General features: G+C 44.2%; 1 protein-coding gene across 2 annotated transcripts; it reads left to right on the top strand.

Moving 5' to 3' along the window:
• Nucleotides 1-547: 547 nt before the first annotated feature.
• On the top strand, nucleotides 548-19,784 carry vps39 (VPS39 subunit of HOPS complex). 2 transcript variants are annotated; one of them, XM_010751184.3, is made up of 24 exons: nucleotides 548-1,035; nucleotides 1,138-1,203; nucleotides 1,277-1,341; nucleotides 2,160-2,202; nucleotides 2,369-2,463; nucleotides 3,051-3,149; nucleotides 3,249-3,341; nucleotides 3,664-3,847; nucleotides 5,636-5,756; nucleotides 6,136-6,256; nucleotides 6,908-7,034; nucleotides 7,434-7,576; nucleotides 7,694-7,834; nucleotides 8,523-8,664; nucleotides 11,135-11,221; nucleotides 12,093-12,166; nucleotides 12,249-12,465; nucleotides 13,255-13,383; nucleotides 13,584-13,686; nucleotides 13,920-13,965; nucleotides 14,464-14,613; nucleotides 16,448-16,582; nucleotides 17,494-17,585; nucleotides 17,983-19,784. In XM_010751184.3, the coding sequence occupies exons 1-24, from the start codon at nucleotides 963-965 to the stop codon at nucleotides 18,062-18,064; spliced, it is 2,628 nt and encodes an 875-aa protein (XP_010749486.1). In that variant the 5' UTR covers nucleotides 548-962; the 3' UTR covers nucleotides 18,065-19,784. The 2 variants fall into 2 exon arrangements, with proteins under 2 accessions (XP_010749486.1, XP_010749485.1); XM_010751183.3 differs by having other exon boundaries at nucleotides 6,905-7,034.
• Nucleotides 19,785-21,453: the final 1,669 nt, after the last annotated feature.

Raw genomic sequence — 21,453 nt, 5'->3', positions numbered from 1 at the left:
TTTTTTCTTTTTATTTGTCACATTTTAAGCTTGGCCTATAATAACTTTTATATTTATTTCATTCAACTTTTATTTCACCTTATTGATTGACCTTGATTGATAAAAAGTTCATGCATAATTATTATTGGTTATTAAATGCCTCCGCTGTTTGTAGTTTCTCACATTTTTTTGCAGTTGTTGCACATTATTTAACTGTAAATTTGATCTTTTATATACCTTTATATAAATATATATAGTTTATATATATTTATATATTTATATATTGTTCTTAATAGATGGTTACTTGTTTACATATGTTGTTTTTGTTTGTTTGTATATTGGAGTATTGTAACAAAAATAATTTCCCCCTGGGATTATTAAAGTATTTCTGGTTCTGATTCTGATGACAAGAATCAGAATCAGAACCTCTGCGGCCCCCCTGGGGGCCCCGGACCCTGGTTTTAGACCCTGTTTACATTAAAAATATGAACACAAACAAAGTCTCGCGAGATGTGCGCGCGCACCACACTCGGGGCGCTGCGCCTTTAATTGGTTCCTCGTGAGCGCGCCGCCTTCAGTCACGTGCCTGTCAGAGCCCGCTCGCCTCGCGCAGCCGTCAACAACAAACAGCAGGAAGTAACGAAGCTAACCTGGCTAACACTAAAGTAACGCCCGTTACCGCGCGCTTCGCTCGTTACTAAGCTCGTGCTAAACTCACTAAATGTCGCGTGCGTTTGAGTGACTGACCGTCTGTGCCCGGCGCGCGCTCACAGGGGGCGATGTGCTAACTTTGAGCTAGGCTAACGGTCAGCTGTTGTTTTGGTCGGTAGCTGCGGGCTAACGGACGCAGCCTGTCGGTGACACGGCCGGTCCATGGAGACGTGTGAAGCCGTGACACACTGACACACCTCGGTCAGCTGTTGTCGGGTCCGTGCGGGGATCGAACCTGCGTCAGAGCGGTCTGTACCTGAACCAGCTCCAACATGCATGACGCGTACGAACCGGTGCCGATTCTGGAGAAGCTTCCGCTCCAGATCGACTGCCTGGCGGCCTGGGGTGAGTCTGTGACCCGGTCCCTCTGCAGGCTCCGGCCTCTGGTCTGTGATTTACCCACTGATGTGAAGGATCAGGTCACTGTGAGCTTCTCTCTCCCCACAGAGGACTGGCTGCTCGTGGGGACCAAGCCGGGCCACCTGCTCCTCTACAGAATAAAGAAGGATGCAGGTACAGAACATGATGACTGTGTGTTTACAGACTCCGCTTACAGCATCACATTGATCCTCTCTCTTCTCTGCAGGCACCAACCGGTTTGAGGTGACGCTGGAGAAATCCAACAAGAACTTCTCCAAGAAGATTCAGCAGGTAGATCCGATTACAGGAGGATAAACACAGACTGATCAATGTTATTGATATTTAACAAACAAACACACAGTATTAAAGGGAAAGTGTTAAAATAAAGACAGATAAACACTCCAACAGACCTCATAACTGTCTAATAAACTACAATAACACAGATCCATCTACATCTGATGTTTCTCTACAGCGTCACCAAAACTCAACAAGTTCATGCTGTAGTCCGTGTAACCCGTCAACACGGCGGCTGCCAGTCTAGTACCGACATATATTTCAAGAATGGTGACCAACTCTTACAGAATACATGACTTATGTGTCAGAGACTCCACAGGTCAAAGACAACCCAGCCAGCGTCGGAGGTTTGCAGTCCCACAGACGCAGTCGGCGTTTAAAAATCAGCGATTATCTATCTGTTATGTTCCCCCGATGCAAAGTCCACAGTGTGACACTTCAGGCGTGATTCAGACTTATCGGGATCCATGTTATGTCTGAGCTGTGATCCGTAGACGGTGTGACCGAGTCTCCTTCATCACATCCGTATCCGCTGATTCCCGCATTGACAAGTCTGCGTTGAAGCTAAACGAGAGAAGGTCTAACCGCAGACTAATTTATGCATAAAGGGTAGAACTACAAACTGTATAGTCCTGATATAACAACAGGACAGTACGCACGGCTTCATACTTCACTCTGACTTCAGCTCCACACGTTAAGCTCAGCATACCAACGATAAGTTTCAAACGGAACAGTGTAGGTAAGACAAAGTCGGTTAAATACCTGAGCTCGTGTGTTCAAACCTCCTTTAATTTTGTTTCTTACTCTTTCTGCAGCTCTACGTCGTCTCACAGTACAAAATCCTCGTCAGTCTTCTCGGTAAGTCCCCCCCCCCCCCCATATATTTTTAATTTAAAGACATCATGTTGGTTAAACTTCCATCTGTCTTCACCCATGAAACTGTAATCTGTGTGTGTGTGTGTGTGTGTGTTCACCCATGAAACTGTAATCTGTGTGTGTGTGTGTGTGTGTGTTTCTCCTGCAGAGAACAACATCCACGTCCACGACCTCCTGACCTTCCAGCAGATCACCGTGCTGCCCAAAGCCAAAGGAGCCACGCTCTTCGCCTGCGACCTGCAGGTCGGTTACAGGCGTGTAGTATTTCAGGCACCACTATCATATGCATATCACATATATGATATGACAGGCATTAGTATTGCTTCATACAGCTCTAAGTTAGCCGACGGGTTAAGAGAAAAAGGGCAGAAGCTGTTATATGATCATCAGCCTTGTTTGTTTGTTTTTTATGTTCCAGGCAGTCATTTTAGTTTTTGTAATTAATTTCCGTGAGGTAAGAAAAGAGAGTCTGAAAGGATTAAGATTGATAATCCGTCATGTTTTAGTGGCGTTTGAATTAACAAACGCAAATAAAGAGCAGGAGACAGAAGAGCAGTTCCACTTCTGCATGCAGATCTTCCTCCCACCAGCACATAAACAACCCACGCTCATTCATGCTGCTTCACATTTTGCTTGACTAGAATAAAAAGCGATATGATTGTTTTGGATTACCCGGATCAAGCATGTTATGTTTCTGTCAGCTGAAGGGAAACAGGTTACAGGTTTCACAGCACAGTCAAAGACATGTTCATTATATTTTCCACGTTTCTGTGTTACGCTTTTATATTTCCCCTGATTTGAATTGTGTGTTTTGTCTCTTTTGTCCTCAGCAAACCAGCTCAGGAGAGGAAAGGTTGAGAATGTGCGTCGCAGTGAAGAAGAAGCTCCAGCTTTATTACTGGAAGGATCGAGAGTTCCACGAGCTGCAGGTGAGCGATGACTCAGCGCAGCATGATCCAGATTTAGAGTTTCTTTGCCGGATCCTTTGACACGTTCAGACACCTGAGTGTTTTCTTTTTGTCTGCCAGGGGGACTTTGGTGCTCCAGATATTCCAAAGTCCATGGCCTGGTGTGAAAACTCCATCTGTGTTGGTTTCAAACGGGACTATTACCTCATCCGGGTACGTGCTACAGGAAAGGAGGTTTTTGTACTGCAGCTATCGACAACTTTAAATGATTCTGTGTTTCACTTTAATACTGCCTTGGAAAGTTTAGAAGCAGGCTGTTATATAATTAGTTCTTGTCCTTGAATTTGTTTATTTTGGTCCTCTGTCCTCCTCTTATTATTCCTTTCATCGTCTGATGTTTGCTCGTCTAATCAGCTTTTATTTAATGTTGTTTTATTCTTTGTTTAAAGCCCTTCATAACTGACCTCACAAAGGAAGCTTGTGAGATGTTATTAATAGGTTTTTGTATCTTCATACTCTCTCTCCTGTCAAACAGATGGACGGCCGTGGCTCCATCAAGGAGCTCTTCCCCACTGGGAAACAGCTGGAGCCCCTGGTCGCACCACTGGCTGACGGGAAGGTGGCCGTTGGTCAGGATGATCTAACCGTGGTACTGAATGAAGAGGGCGTCTGCACGCAGAAGTGCGCCCTGAACTGGACGGACATCCCGATAGCAATGGGTAAGAAAGAGGCGCAATGACAAGAGCCACACTTCGTTATATTTAATGTGTGTTCGAGTTCTGTTTATATGAAAAAGAAGCTCAGTCTGATTAGCTTTTCTCTGCTTTTATGACTCTTGATGTCTCTGCTGGAGTTAACTCGTACTCGACATCAATAAGAAGTGACAGCAAAGTCAAGAGTTCACATGCTGAGTAACAAAAACACAAAAAAATCCTCCCCAGCTCTTCCCGTCTTCCCGAATGTGTTTCGCCAAAATGTGTCACCCCTGGCAGACGATTTCGCTCGAGGGGGAAAAACAAAATTGGCCTAATTTTTCTGTTGTGCTTTTCTTATCACTCTGTCCAAACAGTGACATCCCCAAAGAGGAGCTGTCTTAGTCGCATTTTAATGAGTGTATTGCTTTTAGATAGTTTGTGGTATCAAATATCATCTATTGATTTTTGCCAAGGACACTGTCTGCTGTAAGTTATCAGACTACTTTAATATTAAAGAGTTTGCACATAGTGAGAGAGAACCAAACCTCAGAGGACGAAACAAGGAAGCAGCAGTGAGAAACAGGTTTTCAGGTACGTCAGGGTGGAGAACAAGCTGCCGCGTCCGCCACGTTAAGACAGTTTGAGTGAATCTCCCTTTGTTAAGCTCACAGGTTTTTGTTCCACATAAATTAGAAAAAGAATCAGTGTCTGAAATATCATAAATGAAACTCAGAATAATCTCATTCCTCTTTCCATCATTCGATGGAAGTTTTACTTCCTGTCTGTTAATGCAGCACGTCACTCTCTTCTGATAGAGCCGGTTTGTTCACATAGCAGTCACTGGATATCAGAACTAACACCCAATCAAGCGTTTGGTTATTTTGTCAGTTGTTGTCATCGAGCTGTCTCTTCCTTGTTCTTCTTCCACTGTGCACAGTCTTTCTTTCCACACTGTCTGAGCTGTGCTGCTGCTTTTCCACATGTCAGGAGAGGAAACACCCTTTCACATCAGCTTTTTTATCCTGTGACTAACAAGCCACAGGTCTGGGTTACTAATGAGCCTGTGACAGGAGTGATGCAGATCTCTTCTGCGCTCATTGGAATGCAGAAAGGAGAAACAAAGAGGGGAAAGCCTCCGAGCGTTCATACACTTTGCAATTTCCTTGTTTCGATATAGTCGACGTCGTGACTTTGGTGGATCAGCAGAGGATGAGTGCTGGTCAGTTCACAATACATCGAACTGACCATCGTAACTCTTCATGGCTGGAGCGGAGGGCTTTGAATCCAGATCCAAAGTCCAACCTCAGGCCTGTCTAGATAACTGTCTCCAGCTGGATTTCCTCCCCATCACTCAGTAATCACACACTTGTTTTCAAGACAATTTGGGTTGGGACGACACAAAAACTCTCAAACCTCATGAGAGCTTAAGTCTGTTTACAGGAAATCATTTTTTCAAGCACGTTCCTGCTCCAGTGCGTGGATTTATATCATTGTTATTTAAATACTCATGGTTGGACAAAACTTTGAAGACCTCACCTTGGCTTCTGGGAATTATAGGAGGCATTTTTCAATGCGGTGAGGTAAAAGTTGTCTTCTCAGTGTCAAAATGACTCAAACAGAAATCAGTAATTTCACTTTTATGGCCCAGAATGTCCATTCGGCAATAAAATCTATGTTCTCAGTGCCCTTAGGCATAGAATGTCTACTTTATAAAACGTGTTACAAGAACTTTAATGATATTATTAGATATTTTATGTTTATGTTTTATATTTTATGTCACAAACCTGCCTGTCTGTTTTTGAATCTTCTCAGAGCACCAGCCTCCGTACATCATCGCCGTCCTCCCCCGGTACGTGGAGATCCGGACCTTCGAGCCGAGGCTGCTGGTGCAGAGCGTGGAGCTGCAGAGACCTCGCTTCATCACCTCCGCAGGGTGAGTAGTCCTCTGTGAATCTGTGAAGCTGCACAGGACGTTCTGCAAACCCGTGGACAATCAGCTGTTTGTTTTTCTGCATCAGTCCAACCTTTTCACATCAGCTGGCTGCGTTATTGCAACTTAAAAACATAATCATACAGACATGAAAAATGTTGTGTTGTAATGTGAGAAGTTGTCTTGTAGTTGTTTGTCTTGGTGTCAGCATCACACTGCAGGATTCAATAATGACTGATGGCGACCTCTTTGGTCCTCTGTGTAACGCTTGATGACTTCTCCTGCTTTGTGTTTTTCATGATAATGATGCCGATAATGTAAAAACCACTTTAGCTCCAAACTATTCTCTCTTATCTTGTTTTTCTCCTTTCATCTCTCGCAGGCCAAATATCGTGTACGTTGCCAGCAACCACTTTGTGTGGCGTCTTGTTCCCGTGTCGATAGCCAGCCAGATCCGGCAGCTTCTTCAGGACAAGCAGTTTGAGCTGGCTCTTCAGCTGGCGGTGAGCTTCACTTCACTTCACTTCACTTCACTTCACTATCAAACCTTGTTATTGAATTCCTCAAGATTCAATTAGTGCTTCAGCTCAGAGGATGGAACATTAGAATCACTCGTCTTGATGAGGAGCTTTGTACTTTTTGGTCAGCTTATCTGGCAATCGAGCTTTCAGGGGGGATTTCCAAGAATAAAACTTTTTGATTCTTGGAACCTAACTGCTGCGTGGCCCCACCAACCCGCAGGGAGAGGCATAGGGATCAGCCGGGTGGCAGGCAAAGGGGTGAGTCGGGTGTCCGGGCTCAGCCTTAGAGAAAAAGAGGTTCATCATGTGATTAGGATGCCCTCAGGGTGGCTTCCTTTGGAGGTGTTTCAGGCACGTCCAACTGGGAGGAGACCCCGAGGCAGAACCCGCTGGAGGGACTACATAGCCCATCCAGCCTGGGGACGCCTCGGGATTCTCCAGGAGGAGCTGGAATGAGTTGCTGGGGAGAGGGACGTCTGAAGCGCCCTGCTAAACCTGCTGCCACCGCGACCCGACCCCGGATAAGAGGAAGAGGAGGATGGATAGATGAAAGCTAGCTGAATAAACGGCGGACATCTTGCTCTAGTTTGATGATTTCTTTTTTTATTTCCTCCTTTTTTTTTCTGCCAGAAGATGAAGGATGATTCAGACGGGGATAAGAAGCAGCAGATACATCACATCCAGAATCTCTACGCCTTCAACCTGTTTTGCCAGAAGAGATTCGATGACTCCATGCAGGTGTTTGCCAAACTCGGCACAGGTAAGGCTTTCCTTCCTCCTGGCGGAGGGAGTGAGTGAGTGTCTGTGTTTCAGCCTGTAGCACGTGGATACTGTCTGAGATCAACATCATCCATTTTATTTCTTGATCTGCGTTAATGTTGTTGTTGACGTGAGTCTGGTTGTGATTTATTCATTTTTTTCGTGACCTCATTAAACATCTGTGACTTATTGTGCGTCCTGATGGAAATGTTTTTGTTTCACATGAATGATGTCACATCGTAATTTCACAGTAATGACGGACGTTTCCTCGCTCTAACGAGCTCTTTCAGGTCTCATCAGTATACCTCGTGTTTGTATTATAAACTCTGTCCTCAAATCACAGGGCTAATAAACAAACACAGAGTAAAGTATGACACATTTCCCGCCCTGTGCTCTGCAGATCCCACCCATGTGATCGGGCTGTACCCAGACCTGCTCCCGTCAGACTACCGCAAACAGCTGCACTATCCCAACCCGCTGCCTGCTCTGTCCGGGGCAGAGCTGGAGAAGGCTCATCTCGCCCTGATCGATTATCTCACCCAGGTGTGTGTGTGCATGTGTGTGTGATGTCCTTACAACACAGAAAACCCCAAAGACTTGTATAATAATAAACATATTAAAGGTGAGGATCCGGATCATTGGTGTTTCTCCTCCTCACAGAAACGCAGCCACCTCGTCAAACAGCTGAACGACTCCGACCCTTCGACGACGTCTCCGCTCATGGAGGGCACGCCCACGATTAAAAGCCGCAAAAAACTGCTGCAGATCATCGACACCACCCTGCTCAAGTGTTACCTGCACGTAAGGAACACACTGTCCGCCCAAACTGCCACTTTCTAAGTATAATTATGACTTAAAATATTATACACTCTGAAAAGTTTAGTTGTAAACAGACTTATTTTTATCTTCATCTGTTCTCTTTGCCACTCATGACGCTTTCTACTTTGTCAGTTGTCAGTGAACCTCATCCAAATGTCGAATATTTCATGATCAAAGTTTTCGGCTTTAATGAACTCGGCAGACTTCGCCATCCACTCACAGTGAAATGGCACGATATCACAGGAGAGTGACTCCGAACACTCTCATGGAAACTGGCAGCGAGACGAGGCAGTTAACGTTGAACACGTAGCCAAATGAGTTTTCTTTCGTTTGACTTTGAGTGAACAAAAACTGAGTGGACGTGACTTTTACAGTCTTCTAGGTGTAGTGTAGTTTCAGTTATGTGGGTCTGGTGTTGATTAAAAGTAGCTGGACCTCACTTGCCACTGCTCCACATTTATAGATCTGGGCATCCATGAAAAGTGCCACCAGGTGCTTCCCTTTGGAGGTATAATGAGCGCTTAATTAATATAATGAGAACTATTTAATCAGAGGAACTTCCTCGTGTAGGCACAGATCGCGCTGCAGGGATATAATGAGCATCTGCACCAGATTATGTACACGACGCACTAATCTAAGTGAAGTCACCTGTGCTGTTCATTTGTGGTAGACCAACGTGGCCCTGGTGTCGCCCCTCCTCCGTCTGGAAAACAACCACTGCCACATCGAGGAGAGCGAGTACGTCCTGAAGAAAGCCCACAAGTACAGCGAGCTCATTATTCTCTATGAGAAGAAAGGTCTGCACCAGAAAGGTAAGAGTCCGCCTGCCGGTCAGACACCTGTGCTGCAAACCCGATCATCGCATCCAATGATTCATGACAGATCCTAAAGTCTGATCTGCAGGATGGATGTGCATGATTATGGGAATCAGAATCACATGAAGGAGCAACGCCTGCACACTCGCAGTAAAACCACAGGTTTATTCAAACTGACGTTTGGATCTGGAGGTCAAACAACTCGCAGCACTGTGACTGTGTGTTTTTGGATAGTCTGATGTAATTTCTTCACAGTGTATTAGTTCATCTGGGTGTGGTTGAATCTGACGAAGAGCCAACAGCGAATCAAAACGTTGGTTGGTGGTTTGGAGTCATTGTGCAGGCATTTCTCCTTTCAGATCGATCTCTGTGACTTACTCAGCCCTTTTACTTCTCCTGTACAGCTTTGTTGTTACTGATCAATACACTTTATGATTTGAAAATAAGTGATCTACCGTACTTTTTACTCCCCTCTCTGTCAGAAACATGCTATTACTGGTGATTAATATGAAGCCTGTGTTTGGGCTGAACTGTGTTTTTCTACAGAAACAGTTTGAGTTCCTTTTAATTACGTGTGATTTGTGGGCGTAATAACTGATTAACTGAAGCGGTGGGGTGGATTTGTACACTTCCTCCAGCTGTTGATATCTCCACTGGAAAACTGGCAGATACTTGGCTCTGTTGAGATCAAGTGAAAGTTTAAAACTGTTCAAAGACCATTTCAGCTACATAACTATAGTAGAAGCTAAAGAATGTATTAAAAACACATGACAGTCAGAAGAAGGAACACACAGAGGTGGAGAAACCTGCAGCATAAATCAACATTCATAATATAAAGAATTTCTATCATCTAATTCTGTGAACCACACCCAGCGATAAACCAAACGGTGTGTGTGCACGTTGACTGCAGGCCGGGCTCACAGCAGTATAATTAAATCTATAATATAACAGCTTGAGTATAATCTTTTTAATTTGGATGAGTTACCTGAAATCTGATCAGTGTAACAAAGAGTCGACCTGATAAAGCCGACACAATAAACCCTCACTGGTCTAATCTTCCTCAGTATGTGAGGAGAGGACGATCAGCAGTGCTTTTATTGGTGAAGATCATCGTCCTGATAGTGATCGCTGTCTTCTTCCTGCGAGAGGCTGCAGAGACTTTAACAGGAACAGTTTTACTACTCTCAGAATAAGAAACAGGTTCATTTTTTGTTTTGTTTTTTCAATATTGTTTCAATCCAGAAACAAAGCTCGGCTTGTTGCACAGGAGGTTTCACACACTGTAACGTTTAGTGCGTGCAATACAAGACACAAGTTCTCCTGATTGAAAAGGGAAGGACCTGTCTCTACTCGTTAGAAAGATGTTAAATTAAGTTTTCAAGTTTATAAAAAATCATATTTGTACTTCACTGTATTTCAGCCCGAAATATATTTTCGCTCTCCGGCTGGTTTGTACATTTACCTGTCCAACCTGTCCAACCTGTCCAACCTGTCCAGCTGAGATCACCTTCAGCCCTCTGTGCTGTTTATTCCTCCACATTTAGACCATTGCACTTGTTAAATGATGCAGCAGATTAAACCACCACATAATGTAGCTAATACTTGTGATACATTATTCTGAGTATTTCTGTGTTGCTGCTGCAGCTAGAGCTGCGTTTTATTGAACATTTCTACGGAAAATCTGATTTAGAAAATCACTTTACGCTCGTGTTTCCAATGCGAAACTTTAATCAGCAGGCAGCAGATGACAGATGCGTCAATCAGCTGGATAATGACGGGTATCAGAGATGAGTTTTATTTGTCTGTTGTTGTGACGACTGAAATACATAAACTCATAACGATGAACAACAATGAAACATCTGCTCCTGATTTCCCTTTTCAAATTGGATGATTGGATTTGTGTTTGAGTATTTAAATGACTGATCACTTGATGCCAGACCTACATGGGCCTTTTAAATCAGGAGGTAATGAGAGCGCCATCGTACGCTGAATTGTTCCATTATGTTTAATTCAATAGGTACCAGTTATGTGCTTGTAACAGAGCTGTGTTCTGGGCTCGGGGTTGGATCGGCTCCGTCGGGCTACACACTTTATCTCAGAGGAGGTTTTTCCTGCATGTGGTCCACTCGTCATCCTCGTACATCAGAGCTGTCTTAATGTCATTTGGGTTTTCTGGCGGTACCGTGCAGCAGATTCTGGCCCGCTCTCGCCGGAGGAGCACGGCTGGTTTTAATCGGCCTCCTGCAATTTGTGCTCGTGATGTCATGCTGCTCCGGTCTGCCTCTCTCTCTCTCTGTGCCAATTCAAACCAGCTGTTCCCGTACAGCCAATTAACACCATGTGTGCTTCGTCCAATATCTGCTGATAGGAATTATGCAACACACCAGAGACGATGACATTTCGCTACTTTCCATCACTCAGACTAATCTCACATTTGCTCTCGCTCACCTGGTTTGCCCTCTCGCAGCTCTGCAGGTGCTGTTGGACCAGTCCACCAAGGCCAACTCTCCGCTGAAGGGCCACGAGCGAACAGTGCAGTACCTCCAAAGACTGGGTAAGGACACACGGCCAAGTCGAGTCTGTTTCAGCTTTAGTCTCCGAGCTGTCATCTCCATTAGAGATGTTTAATTTGTTGGCTGATGCTGGGAAAGCCTCTAAGAAAACTTTCACCCTGATTGATTGTGGATGTTGGATGAAACGTATAGATCGTGGTCTGCAGTCTTTTAAACGTCTGGCACTGACTAAATGAGGTTTTGTACCATGTGTGTCAGTGTTTACTGTGTAACTCTGAACGGCTTGTATCTGTGCACCATCTGATGCCAAGATAAATCCTTCTTCTCCCGGCGTTCCAAGGCGCTGCCTGCACTTTTGTTCAGCGTATTAGTTTTAAATTAGTTGTGACAGTGTGGTGTAATGTTTAGATAATTACAGCGTCAGTCGTAGCCTGAAGCCGGTTTTATATTTAGTGCCCACGTTTAGTTTAGTTTAAACTTCTTCAAGTTGTTTCTCTTTGCATGTCGGGAGTGATTTCTGTTTTTCAAAACTCTCCCACCATGTTCATATATGTTCTATATTATACACTACACTGCTTTGTATAACTGCAATTAACAGCTGCTGATTACTGTCATGACTGATGAAAGAATCATTTCATCTATAAATCGGAAGAATTGTTTTTGTCCCACTGAGAAAATGACTGATTATTGTGATCAAAATAGTTGCCAGTTAATTTTCTGTTGTTTGACTTTTTGTGTCAGAGAAAAAACAGCATGTTTTAATAAATATTGCAAGATACAGATGTTTGTTTATCATGACTCACTGATAAAAGCTGTTGCATGTGCAACCTTGATCATGGACTTTGTCTCCATCTTTTCTTCCTTGATAAATTAAATGTACTAATCTGTTATCTTTCACACACTCACTCACAGGAGTGGACAATTTGGGAATCATCTTTGAGTTTTCTCCCTGGGTGTTGAAGATCTGTCCTGAGGACGGCCTGAAGGTGAGACACAGGAACATGAATGTGGTGGAGAAGCTTTAAATGTTTGCTTGTGACTGAAAGCTCATTCTTATTTTTTCTTCAGATCTTCACAGAGGACCTGACCGAGGTGGAGACTTTGCCCAGAGACAAGGTGCTGAACTTCCTGAAGGAGGGCTTTAAGGAGCTCGCCATCCCGTATTTAGAGCACATCATTTACGTGTGGGACGATAAAGGCCCGGAGTTTCACAACGTGCTGATTCAGCTCTACCTGGAGCGGGTTCAAGGCCTCATGAAACAGTATCTCAACTCACTGCCGGAAGGTACGGAGCGAGAGAACCTGAAGAGAAAAGTTCACAGTAAAAGATTTTAACACTTTTATGAGTGAAAGATTTTTTATTTCCACCCGTTTCATAGATAATTAGACGTAGATACTCAACATTCAACATTTCTACCTGCAGCTGCAGGCCGACGTGACCGTCCGAGAGCTTTATTATCTTCTTAACAAACCCTCTCCGTCAATCTGATGCCAATTCTGATTTATTGGAGGATTTCCATGTGATTACATCACTGTGTGTGGGCTCAGTTTCCCTTTGCTTACTCATCCGCTCACAGTTGTCTCTCATTGCTTTGAAAATGAAGCCTGCGTCAGGACTTATTATGAAGTCCATCCGTCTCTCCCTCTGTGCATGTTAATGATCACCCCGACGAACCTCTCAGCCGAAACGGCCACGCTCGCAGCGACGCTTATTGATGTGCACTCTGTCGGAGAAATGAACAACTAATAAAATAAACAAATCTGTCCTTGGGGCAAGTTATTGCTTGACGTTGCATTATAAAAGCATATTGCACACGCAGGCTGTGATATTAAGATATTGTTTCTCTGAGATTATTGAGCTTCTCAACAATGACACAGCACCTTGTTCAACATCACAGTGCTCAGCCAGAAGTTTAATTTACTCTCAGAGAATACCAAGAAAACACTGCAACTAATCTAATATTAGAGCATTAATCTGCAACAATTTTGATAATTAACTGTCGATCAACAAATCGATTAATCAACCAACCTTTGCAGGTTTAGACTCTGCATTAAAACCTCTGTGCTGTTGTAGGAGTTCCAGCTGTTGCTGCGGGGAAGGAGGACGGTGATCTGGGTGAGTTCAGGAACAAGCTGCTGTCTTTCCTGGATATTTCTACCAGCTACGAACCAGCCAGACTCATCAGTGACTTTCCCTTTGACGGTAAGAACACAGAGGATCAACATCAGCATCTCTTCGGTTTGCTTTATACACACATACAAGATAATTAACCAGATTTCCACCTTAAAGTTTTTGATCTACACATTTTAATATCAGGAGTCATAGAGGAACATTGACGTGAATTTATATATTCTAGCTGAAGAATGAAACTTTGACCTTTGACCTTGTTTCCGTCCCCAAAGGCCTGCTGGAGGAACGCGCGCTGCTGCTGGGTCGGATGGGCAAACACGAGCAGGCGCTCTTCATCTACGTGCACATCCTGAAAGACACCCGCATGGCCGAAGAGTGAGTCGCTCCTGCAAACACAAATGAACAGCAGCCAGACGTTCGCTGACTCCAGCAGCTGATTTGACTTAAAAGAATAAATTAACGTCCGACCGTAAACGAGTCTAAAACCGTAGAAAAGTCTCTGCTCTGAATTCTTGTTTAATTGCGAGCTCGTTCTGCGATGCAGCAAATCAGTGAAAACAAGCAGAGCGTTCACGTTTCATCCTTTTCTTTCTCTGTGTGCTCTGCAGATACTGTCACAGCCACTACAACAGCTCAGTCGACGGGAATAAAGACGTGAGTAGCTCTCAACGTTGTTTTGATGTTTTGTTTTGTCCTCGCAGCTCGGCTCCGTTATGACCGAACACTTTTTTCATTCGCTACGCTCCGCTGCGTCCTAAGTGCCTTTTGTGTCCGCAGATATTGCTACACAAATATGATGGATTATTTATGGCTCAAGTACTCAAACATCTCAGGAATGACGGCTGATAACGTCTGTTACCAAAAAGACCAATATTAGAGTGAAGATGAATGAATACGCATCAGATCAATGAAGCGTTGTGAAGGTCAGGACGAAATAAGACGGACTGAACGTTAGAGGAACAGTTTGACATTTTAGGAAGTACTTTAATCTCTTCTTACCAAGAGGTGGATGTGAAGATTTAGCTGTACTTTAATATGAAGTTAGAGCCAGGAGCCTCCTTTGCTGTGACCCCGCAGTTTTTTTGAATATGTTGTTGTTCAGATTCAGATAAAATGTGCACGGAGTGACGCAGCTGTGTCTCCTCCCTTCAGGTTTATCTGTCTTTGCTGCGAATGTACCTGTCACCTCCTGACGTCCACTGCCTCGGGCCCATCAAGATGGAGCTGTCTGAGCCTCAGGCTAACCTCCAGGCAGCCCTGCACGTCCTGGAGTTGCACCACAGCAAGCTCAACACCACCAAGGTAAACAGCCCTCCGTCCATCATCCGGGTGACTTCAGAACAAACCCCAGTCTGGTAATGGTTACACATGACTCTTGTCCACGTCAAGTAAGTTGTCAGTCACAGAAAAGTACTTCCTCACACTTCAACTTTTCTACACCGCAGCCTCTCGTCTGATACCCCAGGAGGAAAGAATCAGCTTCTAATTCAAGCGAGGACTTTATTATTGTCAGAAGACTCCGTGTGCCGTCGCTCCAATTTAGCAATCATCGCTAATTCAGACAAGACGTGGCGCTGAAAGTGAGAGCGATGAGGACTCGGCTTGTTTAGGCTGATCGGATAACGCGATTAATGATGACACGCGCTCACACACGATTAGTCTGTTGGCATTTGGCGTGAAATTAAAGCAGCAGCTTGGCTGAAACACGGCTCGTTCAAAGATTAGATTCAGTTTGTTTTTCAGGGCGAGATGAGAGGGTTGGCGCTGTCGGGGGTAATCGAGCTGCTGCCTTTGTGAGAGGAAAGATCCAGCACACCACAAAATAAGATTTCCATGGGTGGTGCTGATCTCCCTCGAGAGGCTTTCGCTCTGCAACGTGCATCCGTTTGATGAAATTCCTTTCATATACCTGTTTGGACCGAACCGAAATAGCAATGAGTTAATTGAATGAAAGCTGCTCTGTTCAAAAGTAGCTCGTGACCTATTTTGCATCCCAATCCACCGACTGCTCTCGAGTAACGAAGCTTTCCCCTGAAGCCGTTTGCTTCGCTGCAGAAATCTCTCCACAGTCCACATCGAGGAGGAAAGAGTCACTCAGCAGATCGTGTATTCTCTCTCCATATCTTCTAACATAAGAGGCGCCGTGTTCAAAGCTCCTCCGCTGTGTCTCTGCCAATATTTAAACACAAAACGAGCATGTTTATCCGTCCTGAGTGATACTCCTGTTGTAAAACGCACCATAACAGACTGTGCTGCATCTGTGAAGTGTTCGGCCGCAGACATGTCGAATTAAGAGTCTGTCGAGGGGAACGCTGCAGGTTTATATGAACGTCGAGGCTGAGATCACTCTCCATCTCGTCTTTCTGTGCCATTCTGCCTCCCTCGTTGACTTTAATAGCACCCTGCTTTCATTTCCCCTGGCCTCGTTCCCAGCCCGAGCCTCGCCAAGAGAGCAGGAGGGCGACCGAACGAGACTGAGCAAAAACTTCAGGCAACACGAAGCTGCTTTTCTTTTCTTAAGTTTAGTTTGTGAGTCATTTTTTTAATCTTTTTCAGCTTTTTGTTTAACGATTTCTTGCAGCTATAGATTCTCTGAAACTCTCAGTGTAATTTTTTAACAATCAATTTATGATACAGTCGATAAAATGTCAGAAAATGGTGGAAAGCAGTTTCCAAAGTGTCGTTACTTAAAATCTGAATGAATTATCATAATTATTGTGATTACTTTTCTGTCCACGGACACATTCTTGTCACAAAACTCTGCAGAAAGTGGGTTCACTCTGTTCCTCAGCCGAAAACTCTCTCTGAGCTGTCTGCGTGTAATTAAACCATTTGTACTAATTAAATTTAATTAATTTGAGCAAGAGGACGACCGGACGAGTGGGTCTGGGTTTGTGTTTGGTCTCCGTGAGCACACGGAGGATGAAATGTTACTGACATCTTTCATTTATTATCTCTGGTTAATTAGACAAGATTAATGAATTAAAGTGAAAATGTTTCATTATATTCCTCTGTTAGAAGCCTGTATCACTGATTAGCAGCAGGACTTTTTAAATTTGAGTGAAACGCTTCAGTAAGGAAACGTTACAACAAACATCTGGCCAACAGTGTTCTGTTTTTTTTTTTGTCTCTCCAGGCCATCAATCTCCTCCCAGCAAACACTCAGATTAGAGAGATCCGGGTCTTCCTGGAGAGCGTCCTGGAGGAGAAGGCACAAAGAAAACGTTGCAACCAGGTGTTGAAGAGTCTGCTGCAGGCCGAGTTCCTCAGGGTGAGTTCGTTCACGTGGCGCTTCGTTCTAACGACTGATGTAGCCACTGAACCAAAGTTTCACGTTGAATCGGTGACGTTTGATTGGTTGTGTTCAGCTTCCCTTCATCTGAGAGAGATTCAGTAAATTTTGAAAGGACACAATAATTGTCAGATTTGACCATGTTAGGATGAGGAACAGGAGCAGATTGAAGAGCCTCATCAGATCTGTTGGCTGCACGGCCTCTTGTGACCTCTTTGTCTGTCGGCTGTCCCCGGTCACAGGTTGCATGTCCATCAGTCGACAGCAGTTCAATTAAAGATTGATTTTTCCATCCAGCTGAAATTAAACTCTCTCGTCCTCAGTTCACCTTCAAAGGAAAAAATAATCTCTACATCGACGGAGCCGATCAGACTTTCAGAGATCTGTCAGACTCAACAACTAACGTTAGCTCCGCTGCTGGAGTCTGCACATTAAACATCGTGTAAACCTGCAGAGTCGAGATAACACCAACAACACTCCCGTCTTTTAATAATTAATAATAAAATCATTAACAATAAATGTGGAAAAACACATTTATGGGATGACTCTCAGTTTTTCAGCGGCCTGTAGGAGTGAATGGACTCCGTGTTGTTGTCGGGAAAAAGTCAGAGTTGTGGGAAAGTCCCGAAAAATAAACATATGGTTTGTGTTGCAGCATGTTTTCTCGTAATCATCTCTCCTAATCCTCGGAGTCATTTGGAGACTCGCAGCGAGCCGTCAGTGTTTGATCAGCCGAGCTCAGAGCCAACGACGTCCTTTATATCAGATGTTTAACCTCAGTCTGTCGTGACGTGTTATCGAACGTTTGTGTGGATGTGCAACGAAGCGTTTTCTGAAGGTTTACTGTGCCCCGTCTGTCTCTGCTCACCGAGCGCGTTGTGTGTTTTCAGGTGCAGGAGGAGCGGATCTTCCACCAGCAGGTCAAATGTGTCATCACAGAGGAGAAGACCTGCAGAGTCTGCAAGAAGAAGATAGGAAACAGGTAACAGTGCATCAAAAATCAGGCTTCTCCACATTCACGTCAACTTTCTTATTAGAGTTTATCTTTGAAATCCTTTATGTCCTTTCTTACTTTTATTGTCATTTTTATTCGTACTCATCAGCCTCCGCACTGCACCGTTATGTGATAAATGAAGTGCGCTAGTTTTTAATCACCTTTCTTGAAATTATTAAAGGTTATAATTAAAAAATCCTCGTTAATTTTTGGTGTTATGACACTGTTCGCTGTCTTTATCGGATGTTTTTGTGTCTGCAGCTTTATTAACTCAAACACAGTTTGTCCTGAGCTGCTGTTGATGTCACACACACTGTTCACACACTCCTTTATCTGCTGTGATGCAGTGAGTAATAAACGTTTTGTCTCTTTACTTTTCTTTCAGCGCGTTTGCCAGATATCCCAACGGCGTGGTGGTGCATTACTTCTGCTGCAAAGACCGTACCGTCTGTCCCACTGAGCAGTAAACGCTCCACCCGACCATGACTTTGTTTTTTTTTTTTTTTAACTAATAAATAACCTCCCCCTCCTCCCCTCTCTCTCTCTCTCCTCCTTCTCTGTGGATTTCAATGCTCGGACATCTTTGAACTAGAAATGCATCAGAAGGTTGGAAGTTAAAGAAGAGCTGACGTCGTTTCTCTTCACCTGAGTTCACCTCGGACACGGCCGCTGTCGCGCTCTCACAGCCGAGCAGAACAGCACCTCCTCTCTTTCTGTCTGTGCATGAAGTAACAGCAGGAATGTCCGAGAGAAATAAAGAGAGACGCTCTGACATTTGAAAGGCATGTGTCACTGTAACGCTAGAAGGGATTCATTGCCCTGCATGTCGGCTCCGGAGAAAATGGGCGCTATTGACAGACGCCCAGAGGAAGAGGAGCTGTAACAACAGGAGTCAGTGCTCGTTCATCACAAAGCCTCGGCCTGCAGTTTGAGTCCATCGCTTCTCTCTTCCTGCCTCTCCCCTGTAACATGTGTAGGCCTGAGATACTGCTTGATCTGCCACACACACTCTGCAGGAGTGTGTTAAATGCCTTTTGTGACTCTGATGATTGTACCAGACGTCTCATGATGTGTTTCTGTTAGCATGTGCCGGTACCGACGAAGCGGATCAGTGTTTGTCCCGCGGCGCGTTGGACGTGTTCTCTTACTAACACTCACGGCTACGTTCGTTTACTCGTTCACCGTCTCCACGGCAGCATTTTTAACGGCGTGTTAATTATTTGTCTTTTGTTTCGAATGAAGTAAAACTCACCCAGAGTGAGACTGTGTGACTTTTAAACAGCAGCCAAGGTGACAGTTACAGTGACTTCTTCTTAATTATTCAGTTAATTATACAGAGCTGCAACGATTGGCTGATTAGTCAATTAGTTGATTGAAAGAAAATTTAAGAATTTCAGCAATTTTCCAGAGTAAAAATATAAAAGTTCTCAGCTTCTAGAGTCTCGAATGTTCTTTGAGGTTAGAACTGTTACTCAACCAAACAATTAATCAAGAAAGTAAAGTAGATGCATTGATAATTAATAATAAATAATCATTAGCTGCAGCCTGACATCACTGTTACAGCAACAAAAGCAGAGACGAGCAAGTCTCTAACATTAGGGTGTGTGTGTGTGTGTGGCATGTGTGTGGCGTGTGTGTGTGTGTGTGTGTGTGTCTTCTTTAAAAGGTTCTGTAGTCTCGCTCTAAGATGGATCAGCACTTTGTTTATTTATTGTCCGATCACACATCTGTGTGAAACAACTGGAAGTAATCAGAAGGTGTGTGTGTGTGTGTGTGTGTGTGCGTGTGCGTGTGCGTGTGTGTGTGTGTGTGTGTTGTGATGAAACGTGTTGAAGAAGCAGAACTCCTCGTGTTGACTTCCAAACTTCTTTTAACCACTAAGTCTGATTGTTTGAAGAGTTCTTGATCGTTTTTTAAGTTCCTCACACGTTGCAGCGTTTTCTGCTCTGCGCTCTGAAAGGTTTGCACACACACACACACACTGCTGAGACTGTTTCTGAATATCTGTTTATCTGTATGTGTGTGTGTGTGTGTGTGTGTGTGTGTGTGTGTGTGCGCGCACTGTATAAACACAGAGGGTGTTAATTTCACTTAATGTCACTGACGTTTTTTGATTTTGAGGAGCAATGCATCCGTCTGTCTGTCTCTGTTTGGCTTTAATCAGTAATAAACAAGCATTTCCACTCATGTGTGTCTGTGCCGTCACATCTGGCAGATGTTGCTGCTGGTATTTACTGTGGAGCTGTTAAATCTCATATTTGCTCATGGAAGAGTAATCCCTGTGTAAGAATTTGTACGAATAGTACGGAAGCCTGTTAATGCCAAATTATTCTTACATTTGGGCATTAATGTACTTCCATAATTAAAATGTGTTTACACCATCGATCAGTAAAGTAGTACAGGTATCTTTGAGGGTTTGCAGCAGCTGATATCACTGCCTAGTCCAGCAGCAGTCAGCCCAGCTCGGCGTCTGTCTTTCAGCCTTTTATTTCACCAAGCTCTCACCAACCACTAAAAGTCAGTCCCACATTTACTCTTTAGCTCGACAACTCTCTCCTCTTCTCTTCTTAGCTTCCTCCATCAGCGTCCTCTTCACTCTCTCATCCTCTGCCATGCTCTGCCAGCTCCCCCGGCTCGTGTGGTACAAACACTAATACTCCAGTTTCATAAAAATCAGTGAAATGTTTGATGTGTGTGACCGTTTGAGGATGATTGCACATGTAACACAGACTCCATCCACCTCACTGGCTGTCAAATGATTTAGTTATTTTATGGTAGAAGAGTTACACAATGTTACTTTAAAGATTCTCATACTAAACGTATCTATCCATGGAGAGTCAGCATCTCTCATCTGGAAGTTCTTCCCCAGATAGGCCCATTATCCTCTGGGCTGAGGCACAGGAGAATACCCACACTGTTACTTGTCCCGTTAATGGACTTCCTACACTCGGGTCGAGCCAGCTGGAGTAACAGAAACACAACAGCTCGACTGCTCGGCAACGCATTCAGTCACACGCCCTCATAGAGAGGACTGCCAACTGCTGCTCGCTACATCGGAGCCTCGGATGGATCCTGATGACTCCCTCGTCTGGGCAGGGAGACAGGATCGAGCCTGAGAACTCGGCCCAAACCAGCAGAATATGTTCGGCTGATAGATGCATCACTGGAGCATATGGAGAGCTCCAACGTGATTGGTCGGAGGTCTCCTGTGACTTTGAAAAAGCAGTGTCCATGAGGCTGAGAGAAACGCTGAATTATTCATCACGCTCCAAATTATTGTAGCTCCCTTTTTGAATGAGTGTGTGTGTGTGTGTGTGTAATGTGTAATGTCTTGGACTGGTGCACCAGTGTGCAAATGGAAAAGATGTTCCAGTTGGAAGCTGTGAGGCCGGCAGGAGTTTGCCCAGTTTAATCCAGCCTACCTCAGCTTTATGTTCTGCTAAGCTGGCAGAGAGAAAATACCTCCACCGTGTTTATGGAGCACGCTTTGTTTAAAATGATGACGTGACGAGTGATTTCAGGGACGCTTTGTTTGTTTGTTTAAGCCACGCTCTTAATCCTGAATAACTTTAAGCCTTAATATAATGTGAACAGGTGAGTTGTATATAAATTCACCCTCAGTACAGTTGTCATGAACGGGGAAATTAGCTACAGAGACCAAAACTGTTTTTTGTACCAGGCTGTAAACATGTTTATTTCTGCTGTGAAACATGGGGACTTATGGAGACTGACTCACTTCTGGAGCCAGCCTCAAGTGGACGTTAGAGGAACTGCAGTTTTTGGCATAAACTTCATGTCACAGCCACGGGTGGAGGTTGCCACTGTCACTGTGAGCGCCTGGGCCAAAGACTTTTAA

This window comes from Larimichthys crocea, chromosome XXIV (assembly GCF_000972845.2).
Source record: "Larimichthys crocea isolate SSNF chromosome XXIV, L_crocea_2.0, whole genome shotgun sequence".
Taxonomy (NCBI): domain Eukaryota; kingdom Metazoa; phylum Chordata; class Actinopteri; family Sciaenidae; genus Larimichthys; species Larimichthys crocea.
The sequence above is the reverse complement of the archived record's forward strand: the minus strand, read 5'-3'. Positions and strand labels throughout refer to the sequence as shown.

Coding starts and splice junctions, on each gene's coding strand:
- vps39 (XM_010751183.3), top strand. CDS start 963: ATGCATGACGCGTACGAACCGGTGCCGATTCTGGAGAAGCTTCCGCTC. Junction 1,204..1,276: donor CAGAATAAAGAAGGATGCAG/GTACAGAACATG, acceptor TCTTCTCTGCAG/GCACCAACCGGTTTGAGGTG. Junction 1,342..2,159: donor TCTCCAAGAAGATTCAGCAG/GTAGATCCGATT, acceptor CTCTTTCTGCAG/CTCTACGTCGTCTCACAGTA.